At 40.6% G+C, this 15,908-nt stretch overlaps 1 protein-coding gene across 1 annotated transcript; it reads left to right on the forward strand.

Annotated features, from left to right (window-relative positions):
* The first annotated feature begins 9,416 nt into the window (after positions 1 to 9,416).
* On the forward strand, positions 9,417 to 11,105 carry LOC146386029 (uncharacterized). Its single transcript, XM_084930037.1, has 4 exons — positions 9,417 to 9,633; positions 9,743 to 9,898; positions 10,313 to 10,405; positions 10,610 to 11,105. Exons 1-4 carry the CDS (start codon positions 9,532 to 9,534, stop codon positions 10,949 to 10,951), a joined length of 693 nt encoding a protein of 230 aa, XP_084786163.1. The 5' UTR covers positions 9,417 to 9,531; the 3' UTR covers positions 10,952 to 11,105.
* The last annotated feature ends 4,803 nt before the right edge of the window (positions 11,106 to 15,908 follow it).

Here is a 15,908-nt window from a genome sequence, read left to right on the forward strand (position 1 = left end):
ACACACAAACATTTTATATTCAACAAAAAAAAATAACAAAAAATATATTCTTGTAATAATTATTTTAAGAGCATCGTTTGATAAGAGCATAGCACCCTGCTTAGTTATGAGCGATCATCATAGATGAATGTGGGCAAAACAGAAGTGACATATATGTAGCCAGGTGGAAGGTCTTTATTATCGGACATGTCCCTGACTTTGACTTCATGTCCACTGTTACCTGTTTCTTATGTGTGCTGTGTTCCTCCATCTTTCTCCCTCTCTGTCAACCCCTCTCAGTCTTTGTGCAGTCACCCAAAGGTTAATTATAAAAGTATATCAGAGTTTACAACCGAATAAAAGGCATAAACTGGTCCATATCAGTTTGCTGCTGCTGGTGAGGGCGTTGCTTGGATCTTGAAGCATACAGGGCTTACAACAGCCCTGAAATCTTTTGAATTTTCACTCAATAACAGCACCTTTTAAAGTTATTTGTTTTTATTTATTTAAACATATAGTAAAATTATTATAAAGTGGTAAATGTTATGCACTACCTAAAGTTTGAAGTCACAGAATGATACTACTTAGTGCAGTTTTTAATCATTACCAGTCTTCATCTTAGAGCTTGTGCTCTTATTGTGCCATGATGTCTCCTTTTAAACTGTGTGGATGTTCACCTCTTCTTCATCCTTCCTGTTCCTTTCACCAAACTGCTCACTCTTGTTCTCCTCTGATCTCACTTCCTGTTCTGATTATAAGAAGAATGCAGTCAGCATGTGTCAAAGACACTCCCTCCAAATATATGATTTTTGATATGATGATTAGATATTTAACATTTTATTTATCAACTATTTTATGCACTAAATCAATCAATTATTAAACAAATATCATATTGTAGAAAAGCAAATAATAATGCACTAAGCAGTTTTATGCCACAAGAGCTAAATGGTCAATTCACTGTACTTATTTCCCACAAACTACTATACCTAGGATCTTCAGGTTTCCACTATATTTCATTAATCTGCAGCGACTGTAGAACATAAAGTATATTGACCTCTATTGTTTTCTTTATGACTTGGCCTGAATACACACACATACACATCTTTGAATAGCACAACAAATGAGGTAATTTTCCATGTGTTTAAATGAGGTTTTAGTGATTTATGTGTTTTATGTATGTGTGTGTATTTTGGTCTTCAGTGTAAATTTATACAAACTGTAATTATTTCAGATGAAAGATCCATTATTTAATGTTGCTTTATGTTGACTCTATGGAGAATAAAGCCTTACACGAGTGTTGCTATTTTTAATTGCGGAGTGGAAGACCTACTGTACTTGTTGTTTAGTCTGTGATCTGAATGCCAAATTTAACCAAATTGAAAGCAAAGGTTATAGCTGGGATATTCCACACATTTGAAAGACTCATTGTGTAACTCAGATGTTTATGAGCTTTGATCACTCCAGCATAATAATTATCATGTAACTGCAAGAAGACTTAATGAAACTGAAACAATGCACCCTAACACAGACATTTGAACTGTACGCTGATGAGTACATGAAGTGTACCTCTACCTCTATAGCTGAAAAGAGTTTGCCTCTATAATTTCTGGATCTACTGATTTGTTTCTGATGTATCTCTTCTTTTATTTAGCCTGTATTATGTACAGAAAGATGATGAAATCCTCTTTATTTGAGAAAGTGTCCTTAAACTATTTTTCCTGCTTCTTACTGAGTTTCCAAGCTACCTCTTTGTTAAGTGAATAAACTATTTGAACAAGAAAGATATCATGGCATTTATGATGATACTCTGTGTGTGTGTGTGTGTGTGTGTGTGTGTGTGTGTGTGTGTGTGTGTGTGTGTGTGTGTGTGTGTGTGTGTGTGTGTGTGTGTGCTCAGCAGAGGGGAGGTCAAGACAGGAGCTCGCTGAGTTGACCTGGTACATCAAGTTTGGATTTCCCCAGTTGTTGGTAAACATAAAAGATTTGAACTTAAAAGATTTTGAGTTCATGCACACTGGAAAAAAAATTCTCTTCATCACAATCATTTGTTTAAAAATATGGCTATTTTACTGATCTATGGTTATTATTAAAGAGGAAGGAAAGAAGAAGAGGAAGCCTGAGCCCAGGTTCTGTCCATTTTCATAACAAGTGACAGCACAGACATCTGAGCTTTTTCCTCATAAAGATTGTGATGTGAAGCATCAGCAGGTAAAGTGTCATTAAAGTGTCACTTCAATAATGCTGCTGGGAGAAAGAAGTGTTGACACATACTAGTTTTGAATAAAAGGCTTAAAACACAAACAGTCTAATACTGGGTGTTGCTTTTAAGCTTAAAGAATATAATAAGTTCTAAGACAATTCAGTTTACTTCTTACTGTCCATGTTGTGTTGTGGTATTTACTTTATCATGAATGCACGCTACTTTGTTCTAGCGACTGTAAAAAATAATTTGTATTCATGAAATAAACTAAACTTTCACAGTCTGCATCTTCCACAGTTTTCATGCTTTTGTTCGCTCCAAATTTGACACAAACATCAGACAACCAGAGTTAACTAACTATGTGAAGCAATCACAGACACTGTAATGGCTGATTTTTCTAATAAACACAATCAGGTTAACATCAAGGTTTAACATTGAAGGAGATTTGTTCCATAGTCACAGTTATGCTTGTATTTCCTTTACTTACATCCAACACTACTATGTTCTGTTTCAATCCAGGTGCTGGCAGTTTATCCTTTGTTGTTTGGACAAATAAGCTTAAAGCTAAACCTTCAAGTTTTTGATGGGAAATTTTGTTAAACCATTGCTCAACTTATGTCTGCATGAGAGCAGATAATTATGATGTACTTGTAAAAAGACTTGATAAGCAGGTCACAGCTGAATCAAGGGGTAATAAAAATAAGACCACGCGGTCTCAGCATGACTACACATGCAGTGAGTTATCGCACACATTTGAAAGACTCATTGTGTAACTCAGGATGTGACCCCTTATAAAGGAGACAGAGAAGTTCTGTTGTTCAGTCAAGTAAAACCTGGTGAAAGCGCAATTCTAAGACTCTGGTCGTTGCTTAAGTGTATAGATAAAAAATCTTTTTTTCATACATTCTTTTCTTACTAAATTAGTATAATCGCCCTAGTATCGTATAATCCCTAGAAATGTGTTTCCAGAGTCCCAGGTTTAGTGACTTCCTGTCCACCATCACATTAGCTGAGTAGTTGGCAAATTTGAGGGGAGCAGAGGAGATCAGACACCAGTCAGCAGGTCAGAGGCCATCTCTCATTTCACAAATCAATCGCTTGATTTATAAATGGAACAAACACCCCATCAGACCAGGTAATGACCCATTATGAGACAACAGCCGTCTGAGAGGAGATGTTCTGTATCACAAAACATGGGAAACAAACAAACTCTAGGCATTCTGAAATATATAAAGCTCAACAAAAAAACAAAACCATATCAGATCCTGATGTAATTCATGTTGTTGTCTTTATTAGTCATTTAAAAAGAGGTCCAGAAAAAGTGTCCAGGAAGAGATTCTACTATTTATGCAGCACTGCCCCCGTGTGGCCACAAAGACACACAACAGCTTCATTTCTCAGCCTGTTGCCTTCTTTTTCCTTCATGATGTAAACAGTGAATGAACCGAAAGAAGTCAACCCATAAACTGTTAAACTGACACAACAGTCATGATGATTATGTAGCAAGTTGTAGTTGACTTTCTGGTGGTCGTTTTGGTATACAATTTAAAAGCCATTTTCTTTTATAAATACACCATACACTTTGTTCTCGACCATTTCTTTTCCTCATATCCTTAACGGACAGTGGAGGAACACTACATCTAGCTTCTGTTTAACATTTATCCAGGCGCCCCCACACTGTACCTCTACAGAAACCAAGGGAGAGAGACAGACACACAAAGATTTCCACTTGAATCTTGGTCTCAAAATAGAAAAAGTTTTATCACAAAATAATTACAAGAGCACAAATAAAAACTCAAAACCAAAGACAAATGAAATAAAAAGGCAAGGCCCTGCGACTGAACACAGCACATCTTGCACACCTTTAAAATTCACAAATTTCAGTTTTCTTTGTCAGTCTGTGGTATTAAAAAAATCTCAACATGATGACCAATGTTTGACCTTTCACCTCCAGCATAGTTTTCTCTGGATTTTAATCTGGCCACTCCTGAAATGACATTTATCAGTGTATGTACAGCATCCATTTTTGGTTTAGACAGTCTGACACAGACCGTCTCCATGGCAACCTCCAAGACTCTCCTTTTCCTAAAAAAAAAAGTCTCTATATGACCACCAACAAACCTGTTACACCGTATTTTTTTCACCAGCTCACCTTTGCTGAAGGTTCTCATACAAATCTAAACATCTTTTGAGAAAGTCCACATCACTCTGATCTGTAATGAAAACAGAAAAACAATGACAACACCAGCAGAGGCCTCCGACATAAACCTGGCAACATAAATCTAGATAACTTTGCTTATTTATCTCTTAAAACATTCAACAAAGATTAAATTTCTAACAAATATACCAATATAAATATATATTCCAGGAACAGGACATTCCAGTTAGATCCTCTCCAAACTTATACTGGGCAGCTCAGCCCATCATCCACTTTTACAAAACAGAAAGCCGCCTGATACAACAGCCCCAAAAGTGACAAAAATCCACCTCCAAAAAGCAAAACTTCTCATAATGGAAAAACAAAAAAGATTGTCAATCCTATCAAACACTTTCTCTTAATCTAAAGAAATTATTCCAACATCAAACTGTACAATTTACAAATAACTACCAAGTCTCTCATGAGAAAACTCTTGTTCACATTAGAGCTGTGTGGTACACAGTACGACTGATCTCTGTGAGTGATTCATTTCACAAAGTGTTTCAGCCTGGTGGCCAGTACTTTTGAAGGAAGTTAGTAATCTGTGCATAACAGAGCCACGTCTCCATTTCTAAGCAGAGACCAATCTCTGTTTTTTAGGGAGAAGAGAGAGCCCCACGTGATGACTCGATGCCAGTAACAGTCTTTTACAGAAGTCTGCAGGCAGCCCACCCTGTGCAGGAGCCAGCTGACCAGCAGCAGCACTAATCTCCTCCAAAGAAAAGTTAGCATCCAGGACAGCTCTGTCCTCAGAGCTCAGCTGAGGAAGCCCCTGCAGCAGCTTCTCCACTCAAGCTTTATTACTTTCCTCCATCCCTAACATGGTGGTGTAAAAGTCCACGGCATACTGACCTGCTCTGCATCCAGGAAAAACCACTAACGCCACATAAACTACACTAACAACACCATACACAATTACACTAACTCATCATCAGCCTCACAACACGCCACACATAAAAAAACACAACTTTCAGCCAGACAAACCACACAGTCCACCAAACTTCCATCATTCACCAGAGAGAGGGAGAGATATAAAAAGAGAGAGTTTAGTGGATGTGTGTTTGTGTGTGTGATACACACAATTTATGAATATACTCTCTAATAAAGGTTATGTAGTTGATGAAAAGTGGGTTAGATTAAATGTTTACATTTCTTGTGCATGAAGTAAACTATAATATTTATATGTAAAATTCCACACCTACACCTGTGCGCCCTCACACTGCAGCACATTTTACTCCCCTGGTTGCAGAAACTGTTCTATATTTTGTCACAGCTGCAAAAGAAGCTCCACTCAAAGAAACTCAAAGATGATGGAGAGGAAGAGATTTCAGAACATGAGACAGGAAGGTGGGAAGAGACTGAGGCGGTATGGCACACAGGAAACGCTCGAGGGCAGACTCAAACCCAAGCTCCTGCAGTGGGAACTCTAATGTTTAGTACGTGTGTCCCCACTCAGCCAGGTGAGATATAGCAGAACCATCAATTCAGAGTCTGACAGTAAGGGTGAAGACGAGCCTGACTGTTGGTCTGCTCCAAAACAAGCCCATAAGCAAGCTTTGAAATAATATGTTACAAAATTGTGAAACTGCGACATGAAATTTGATTTGAAAATGAAATTCATCCTGATCAGGAGCTGTTATGATCTAAATGGTGTTCTAGATCCAGTAAGCAAACAGGAAGAGCTGCAATGTGTGTGCTTTTTCATTAATGAATAAATAATACAAAGCTATAGTGCAGACTACAGCGCCATCCAGGTGTTCGCTCTCTCTGCGGTAGAGTATCGCTTCCTGTTCCAACACATAGTGGTGTTTTTGTGTAGCTTATCTGCGCAGCAGTTTAATTAAAAACAGAGATAACTTCTTATTTCATAGTGTAATCTTCCTAGTTGAACATCACATCCCCAAAGGGAACTGACTCTTTTGCTTTGGACGCTTTGTGTTTACATCTTTTTGTAGAATCTGTTTACACATTCAAAATAAAGAAAGAGAACTTTGTTCGTTTGTTTTTTGTTTCTTTTAACTTTCTTCGTAGTCTGAGTATACGCACACTTGGGCCACATGCTTCAGGAATCCTTCCACAAGCTTTCTGCAATAGTTTGCTGAAATCTCAGCCCACTCCTCTTGACAGAACTGGTGTAACTGCCTCAGGTTTGTAGGTCTCACACTCGCTTTTTTTGTCCCGCCCACAAATTTTCTCCGGGACTGAGATCAGGACTTTGTGATGGCCACTCCAATACTTTGATTTATTATCCTTAAGCCACTTTGTAACTAATTTGGAGGTATGCTTGGGGTCATTGTCCATCTGGAAGACCCATTTGCACCCAAGCTTCAGCTTCCTGGTTGATGTCTTCAGATACTCCACATACATTTCTTTTCTCATGAAGCCATCTATTCTGTGAGGTGCACCAGTCCCTTCTGCAACAGAACGGCCCCACAACATGAAACTGCCACCTCCATACTTCACAGTTGGGATGGTGTTCTGAGGCTTCAAAGCGTCCTCCTTTTTCCTCCAAATATATTGTTTATCATTATAGCGGAACAGTTACATTTTTGTTTCATCAGACCACAGGACATGTCTCCAGAGATTAAGAGGAACCTTTTAGCTCATGATAGTACAGGGCTCATTTTACTGTGGATAGTGACACTGTGTTACCAGTTTCAGCGAGCATCTTTACAAGGTCTCCTCCCTGAGCGGTATGATGGTTGTACATTCCCATACTTTTTATACTTCCCACATAGCAGACAGGCCTGGCCCAAATCTGGTGTCAAGCTGGCACTGCTGGCTGACTTCTGGCATGCTAAATGACATGTAATCCAGATGTGGGCCAGGCCTGGTGTAGATGGCACTGTCTATGTGATGGCATGCCACATCTGGCCCGATTGTGGTTTGTTTCGTCATGTTACTTCTGCACTATTATGTTCCGGCACATGTTGTTATTACAAGGCTCGATTAAGGTACACATTAGGCTGACATCTGAGGCCAGAGCTGAAACTGTTCTGGGCCAGCAGTGTGTCTGCAACTGGCCCGCGGCTGCATACAATGTGCTTATACATCGCCCACATACCGCAAAGAATGACGGCCCTTTGGTGACCCACATCTGGTTTGCCAGAGGTAATCCACACATAGGCCAGCACAGGACCACCAGTGTGTCTGGTGCTGGCCCATGTTATGAGAATCTTAAACTTAGTTTCAGAATAATTAAATCTGAGACTTTGTTTTATTGTAAGGTTATTAAGTTTCAAATAGTGTGACAAATAAATATAAACTTTAATTCTGAAAATATTTAAATATTATTAAATAACACCAGCTACAATATTGGATAATATGTGTTTGTTCAGCAGAACAGTGTCCAGTATGTTGGCTGATATACTTTATTTACATGATATGCTTTGTTTATATCCAACTCATGTCAGCTGTGGTTTGTGAGTCAAGATGGCGCCGGTGTGCATGGCTCGCCGTCCACCGCTGTCAGATCCACTTTATCTCTTTTTTTTTACTGGAAAGCACTTTCGTCAACCATGTTGCTTTTAAAGTGCTCTATAAATAAAGTTGGATTGGATTTTAAAATAAAAGTTGAGCTGATTTTAATGTATTACAAGGAGTGTTTTTCATTATTATTTTTTAAATAAACATACAGTGTTTATATTAAATGCTGTACTAGAAATAAGCTCAAGGACAATAAAAGGGCATGTGATTTAGTTACATTCAACTTGTATGCAGCAAAATTAAAAATAAGTTACCACAAGTTGTTTTTTAATTTGGTAAATAATTGATAAAATGTTAAAAGTACTGGTTGTATTTGACCTCATCACCAGGATGAGTTGGAAATACTTCAAATTCCCTCAGGTGGCCTTTTGCTGGTTGGATTGCCACTACAGTCTGTAAACTGTAGAGGTAATTTTGTGAGCTCATTGGATGAGCAGTTTCTGAAATACTCAGACCAGCCCATCTGGCACCAACAACCACGCAGTCTCTTTCCCCCATTCTGATACTTGCTTTGACCTTCAGCAGGTCATCATGAACATGTCTGTATGCTTAAATACTTTAATTTGCTGAGGTCTGATTGGTTCACTAGATAGTTGTGTTTACCGAGCAGGTGAACAGGTGTACCTGGCAAAGTGTGTGTAACCCTCAGTGTTACTGACATGTTCCACACTGATGCACAACAATACTCTGTGCCCCACACTGTTTTATTAAGTATGTCTAATCACTGTAGACATTACATGTACCTTCTTAGAGGAGAGGTCATACAGTGGAAGATCTTGTTTCCATAATTACTGAAACTTCCCAGTTGCATGGGGAATTTGGACTGCTATACCAAGACAAAGACTTTGACAATCAGTTTTTCAGTGTCATCTCGACTGCTGACTTGTATGACAAGGCCACTGTTAAAGTCATCCTTAAAGAGCCAGTAATCACCCTTGACTTACAACCAGTATGTGAATCAGGATCATCGTCTGCATTGAACTCTTCGACTTCAGTGAGCACCCATCCTGCAAGTACTACTGAAACGGACATCTGCCCTGCCAATCATGATGCACCCTCACAGGTGTCCGACTGCGCATCGTCAAGTTCCAGTGACACCATCATTCTCCCTGATTCATGTCGCCCTGCTGCGTGGCCAGTGCCATTTCAAGTACCGGAGTTTTCCCGAGACATACAACTAATCCTCGCTGAGGCAAACAACTCATATCGCAACACTGGAAGACCTTTCATGGATGCCAGTGTTAAATCAGCAAGAATGCAAGACCTTGCAAAAGTAATTTTTTCGTACACTGCTTACCCAACCAATCAGCAGATCCTCTCAGTGGCTGAAGCCTTGGTTTCAAAGTTTCCGTGTCTTAAGGAGCCAGGATCATTTGCCGGCTTATATGGCTGGTGGCAGCGTATAAAAAACAAGATGCACAATTACCGTGCCAAGCTAAGATCTCGAAAATTTTCTTACCTGGAAATTGAAATTAATGCCTTAAAAAGGAAGCATCCAGCTGATGCAGTGCCATCAAAGAATGTAAAAAAGCGAAAAAAAAAAAAAACAGAGGTTAATTATCTCCCTCCGCATCCTACTGGAGAAACCCAAGAGACACTGGAGAAAGAGAGGCTGGAATTAATTTATGAAATAACAAAGAAAAACAACGCAAAGATAATTGCAGACAAAATGAATAAAACGTTCTCTAGCCGAAGACTTGAAGTGGTCAGCCTCTGCCCCTCTGTGGGTGAGTTAAAAGAAAGGTGGCCAGCATTATTCACTGAGGCTCAGGTGAGTATGTGTGATAACTTTTCCTTCCCACCAAAAAACATTCATGTTATAACTATGAGATCTGGTCTGTCATTTGAAATGTCATTTTTTTTGTCCCCTTACTTCTTAGATCATCGAAGAGTTCAGACGCATCACCACAGTTTCTTTGGTGGAGACATTCATGCTGAAACTTGATGAGTACACACCAGGTCTTTTGCAGCTTATGCCTGCCAAAGGAGGAGCTGCTGGTTCCAAGATGAGACCTCTGCTGGACACTTTGAATGACGTATGTTATTTGACTTTTTTCACAAATATGTAATTATGGAGGGCTGCAGTGGGTAGCACGAAGGTCCTGGGTTCAAATCCTGGCCCAGGGTCTTTATGCATGGAGTTTGCATGTTCTCCCTGTGCATGTGTGGGTTCCCCCGGGTACTCCGGCTTCCTCCCACAGTCAGAAAACATGGCTGTTAGGTTAATTGGTCTCTCCAAATTGACCTTAGGTTTGAGTGTGTGCGTGCATGGTTGTTTATCCTGTCTGTCTCTATGTTGCCTTGTGATTGACTGTCCAGGGTGTACCCAGCCTCTCACCTGTTGAAAGCTGGAGAGAGGCATCAGCCATGTTTTTGTTTTTAAGTAATTCAGTCTTAATGTATGTAAATCACTCGACTTAGTCTTTTCACTAAATTGTATCTCCCTACAGACACAGAGCATTGAGAAGAAAAGGGATCTCCTTATCTGCTGCCTCATTAGCTACCTCGGGGAAAGACAAGAAGATCTTTTTCATGACTGCCAGGTTTGTCATATTGATAACAGATTACTTATTAACTCAAGGGATCCTAATGTTCTTCTCTCCTGTCCTCTCCTATCCCCTGTTCTCCCCTTCTCCATTCATCTTCTTTCCACTCCCCTCTTTAGATAAACTGAAATATATTGAAAAAGCATCTTAAATAAAATAAAACGTGTGTATGCTTTTTCTTTCTTTCTTTTTAACACGTAGGAATGTGAGGATTACACAGACAATATGATGAAGGTGATCGTGATCCACAACATCATGGCTGAGGAGGATCCATCAGATGTGTTCATTGTGATTGAGGGAAACCAAGTGATGGAGGGATGTGGAAGCCGAACAAAGGCATGTGTACTGCTGATGGGACTGATATATGCTCTCAACCTCGAATATCCGAAGGAGCTGAAGAACACATTTGACACTTTTGAAAAACTGTTTTTGGAACTTGACGGGGCGAAACTACTGAACAAGGTCCACGACCTCAAAAATAAGCTTATGCAATGCACACACATTTCCCCTCTTGTTCCCAGAGGATCTTTTGTCCAGACATAGCTTGATGGAGCTGTAATTTTTCTTCTGACAGCAAGCACAGAAACTATTGAATGTTGGTGATAGTGTTCTGTTCTATCTATACATATGTTTGATAACGTACATGCACAGAAACAACCTTGTAGAGTTTCTGTGCTTTTGGCTTTTAAAATGGACTAAGTGGTCTTTGAAAGTGTTGTCTGCATTAGCTGTTGTGTTGCACTTTATTCTGTGTTTTTATGGAATAAAAACATTGAGATGATGAACCATTTGAATATCTTTTTTTTTTTTTTGGGGGGGGGGGGGGGGGGGGGGGGTACATTTTACCTGATATTAATAGGTAATGTTTATCAACTGATAATAAATTTTATTAGTAATTATCAGGTATTACCAACTAGCAAACAAGAGATAATTTTACCTAATTTCAATGAGTAAGTAGCTATTGAATGTATACATAAATATGGGGTAAATTTTACCCAATTTAATTAAGTATTTCATAGCTTTTTATTGAAGCTATATTATTTACACAATATATTGAACTAAATCTACCACAAAAAAGTCAATGCAAATTGTTCCCTCAGATTTATTGGGTAAATTCTATAGATGACTTCTTACAGTGCATGACCTTAAAAACTCAGCCTATGCTGGAAAACCCTCCAAAGTGGCCGAATGAAAACAATTCTGCAAAGAAGAGAGGACCAAATTTCCTCCACAGCGCTGTAAAACACTCATCACCAGTTATTGCAAATGCTCGATTGCAGTTCTTGCTAGATGACAAAACCACTTATTAGGTTTAGAAGGAAATGACTTTTTCTACATGAGGTAAAGTTGGAGAGCTGTTTCCCCAAACTAAATGAAATCATCATTTAAAAAACTACAATCTGTATTTACTCTGAACATCTGTGTTAACATTTGAAATTGGAAACATGTAAGTGTAACAAACATGTTAAAACATAAGAAATCAGGAAGGGGCATGTATAGGAATTTTTTTTACTTATGTATTAATCACATTATTTTATTGTATGATGCCTTGGTGCCACTGGATTTTAACATGTCTCACACTCATACAGTAAGACAAATGGTGGGGGTGTAGTAAGGAAGTTGGGGGAAGCAGACAACTCCACAGGAAGAGTCTTTTGTGTCTTCGAGGACTCTGGGAGGTAGCAAGGGAGTGTGAACCTTAAGGTGTGAAACAGCTGTGTACTGCCTTTTGTTCCTGGAGAAGGTATTTAACTGAGAGCCATGCTAGGCTCAGGGAGACTCTGCTGACCGTCTGTCCCGCGGTCATGCAGGGACTTCATCAAGCTTGGTTGTCTGTTCTTTGTGTGTTTGATTAAAGAATGTTAGCTACCGCTCACCGCTCGTCTGCAGGCTTTATTTGAATGGAAAACGTCCACAACAGGCAAAAAAAAAGCTTTTTGCTTTGATTTAGAGCAGAAGTTTTTTGCACTGCATTTTAAAATGAAAACATATTGCATTTATTTACAATTAAAGACACACAGAGCAGGAAGTGTGTTACTGTTTTACATCCACAGATACACAAGAAAAGAAGCAGGCAACATGAGGTCAAGTTATGGCAATTTTATTTGTGTATTTCAGTACATGTATTTAGATTAGAGTTTTTAAAAAACAAACAAAGGTCCCAAGAAGAAGGATGGGGTGAAAGAAAGGTGGAGAGAGGGGGAAGAAACTATTGATGTCCTCAAACTTGATGCTGCTGGGTCACTTCTTTCTCAGCAGTCTGCTCCAGAATCCCCTCCTGTCCTCGGCTTGCTTTTCTTTTGCCTTCAGTTCTTTGAAGGTTTTGTTGAGCTGCTCCTCGGCATCTTTAAATGTTTCTTTCAGCTGCTGTTTGGCCAGTTTCACTTTGTGTTTGAGGAGCTCTTTAGCTTCCTTTTTGTGCTTTCGTATTTCTTTAAGTGCGTCTTTGCAGTCTTTCTTGGTCACCGCAGAGCCGGTCATTTGTGTTTCAGCTTCAGCCATTACATTTGCAGCTTCTTGTGTTGCCAACTGCATTTTCCTTTTTCCCTCTTCAAAAGCTTCCTGCACCTCCTGTAATTCCTGTATCACATTTCCTGCCTCCTCCTTTGCAGTTTGATATTTATTTTTGGCTTCTTGTGCTGTGGTTTTCTCTTCCTCCAATGCTTTTTGAGCTTCCAACAGTTCTTTCTTCATGTTTTCATTCTCGTTTTCTGCCTGTTGTTTTCCCATTTTCTCTCCTTTAAGTTTGAGACCCACATGCAGTAATTCCTGCAATACTACTTCAGTTTCAAACTTTGAATTTTTAGCTTCTCCTCTTGATTTTTCTGCCTCTTCTTTTAATTTGACATTTTCAGCCTGTATCATTTGAAATTCTTCTTGCAGGTTAATCAGCTGTGCTGTATTGTATGGTGAAGCACTCGCTGATCCTCTTCTCGTTCTCCCTTGATTCATTTTGGCCTTTTAAACAAAGGAACCAACCAATATTCTAGCCTGCTGTGTGGGTGGGCAACTAGAAATCACTGGTGGGCAACATGAGTGAGGAGAAAACTGGAGCAGCCAAGCAGGGAGCTGCAGGTTGCTGGTTTGAGTCTCTGTTCAGATGCTGGTGTCTCCTCTCTCTGAGATGTCTGCAAACAGTCCCAGATAAAACAATAAGGATAATAAACAAACACGTGACTAAAATAACAATTATGACTCTGATGTGTTTCATGTGTACCAGGATGGCCTCTATACAGCAGTCGCTGCAAGCATCCACATCGGCACACTTACTTTTCTTTAAGCAGGCGTGCTGGGGTCCTCCTAAGGAAAGTTTGAAACTTCATTTCCTTCATGCTGGTGAACTTTTTACCAAATATTTTCATCAAAGCTTCTCCATCACTGACAGGGATTGTTTGGATCTTTACACTCATCTCCACCAACCCTAAAAAATGAGTCTCACTTTGCTCATATAATGCCAGGAGTGTCTCCATATTCCACAAAAGTATGCAAACATGTAACAGTATCCCATATTCATATAAATATTATTGATATTATAGCAAAAGCTGTCACCAACACAATTGTCCCAAGTGCTTTTTTTAAACAGGATTTTCAACTAGAGGATTTCCCTATAGCTTATTTTTTTAATATTTTGTACACAATAACAGAATAATTTCAGAAAAACACAAAATGACTGGTGTCAATATTATTTGCCCCACAAAAAGATTGAATATAAAAAATACTGCAAATATTGCACAGTTGAAAAAAAAAGCACTACAGCTCAGTGGTTCCCGCCCTCCTTTGTCCTCCTGTTTCCCCTCCCTCTCCCCTCCAACGAGGAGTTTGATGGCGTGTGGGACAAAGGAGTTTTTAAGCCTGTTGGTTCTTGTCTTTGGGAGAAGCAACCTGTCGCTGAACAGGCTCCTCTGATTATTTACCACCGTGTGCAGAGGATGCCCAGCATTGTCCATAATGTCCAGCAGTTTCTTTAATGCCCTTTTCTCTGCCACTGTCACCAAAGTGTCCAGCTTCATGCCGACCACAGAGCCAGCCTTCCTGATTCGTTTTTCCAGCCTGGATGAGTCCTTCTGTGCTGTGCTGCTCCTGAGGAAGTACAGTCTGCTTTGGCCTTTTTTATACAGGTGCTGCATGTTGCATGACCAAACAGACAGAGACAGTGGGATTACACAGGACAAAGCTGAAGACAACTGACTGCAATGGACTGCTGCAAGGGGGGGAGACGAGACTACAGTGGAAGGAGGGGGAGGAGACATGGAAGAATGCTGTTGTTTAGTGTGGGAGATCAAATTGGGCTAAGGAACCTGGGGAGGAAAACCGACTGCCTTTGAGTGGAGAATTGAAAAGTGTCTGAAACACTGCAAGAAGGAGAGGCACACAAAAATCACACACACAAACAGAAAATGCATTAATCCTACTAACACATTGTTATGGAAATTTTAACAATAACCTGCAACACACCCAGTGAGCTTGATTTGAAGTGGGTTTAATAAACACATTGCAATGTGGAGAGAGCATCCCAGTGAAACACCAGGACCATCTCTGAATTGTGGCCACCACCCTTACATCTTATGTACAGAGTTTGTCTGTGTCTATATGTCAGGTCGGGTCTGACACTCCACCTCTCTGGGAACTCTCAGGCCCTCCAAAGGCCTATCTCCTCTCACCACACTCCCTGCCGGTAACTGATGCCCTCAGGGGTCGGTGCGTTGGTGGTTCTTGGTGTCCGGAGCTGGGCGCTCAGGTATGTACCAGCTCACTCCCGGTGACTACTTGGCGGGGCCTGGTGCCTGTTGCCCGGTCAGGCCTCTTCCGGGGCAAAGGGGGCCCTCGAGCCTCCGGCCTCTGGGCCTGCGGCTCGATTCACTCTGGCACAACTGGCTGCCGGCAGAGCCGGCGGGTACGCCAATGCAGCCCCCTCTGGCTTCTGCTCCGTGGCTACTGGGTGACCCCTCATCTGGGGCTCTCCTCAGCTCTTCCCAGGAGGGTGGCACGGATGCCCCTCCGGTGGTCCTCCTTGGGCTCTCGCACTCTGGGGCCTCTGGATGTCTGGAGCCTGGATCTCCTTCATGCCTGCTTCATGCCCTGGGGGACAGGGCTATGGCTCTCTACACCCTCTAGCAGATCATTACATGGGGAAACCTTTTGAATACAAGCACGCTGATCCACACAGGTGTGAACACGGGTGTTCACTGTTCATAGACATAAACTACACCTTTATTGGCTGCGATTTCCAAGCACATTGTGCGCTGTCGGTCCTGCTTGCTACACAACAACATTCAATATTTAGTATTTACCGCTGTTTACACTTAGCTAGATTAACGTGATGGTCAGTGGCGGTCCTAGCCTGTTTGGCGCCCCGGGTGAACACTCTCTCTGGCGCCCCCCCCCCCACACACACACATAAAACATATTAAGGCAGAGACACATATGAAGACAGAGAGAATATGCATAGTATGCAACCAGCTACCAAACAGCCATCATAATTCGTCATACAATGAGAACA

Source organism: Perissodus microlepis, chromosome 6 (assembly GCF_051167445.1).
Source record: "Perissodus microlepis isolate ML-2025 ecotype Zambia chromosome 6, ASM5116744v1, whole genome shotgun sequence".
Classification (NCBI taxonomy): domain Eukaryota; kingdom Metazoa; phylum Chordata; class Actinopteri; order Cichliformes; family Cichlidae; genus Perissodus; species Perissodus microlepis.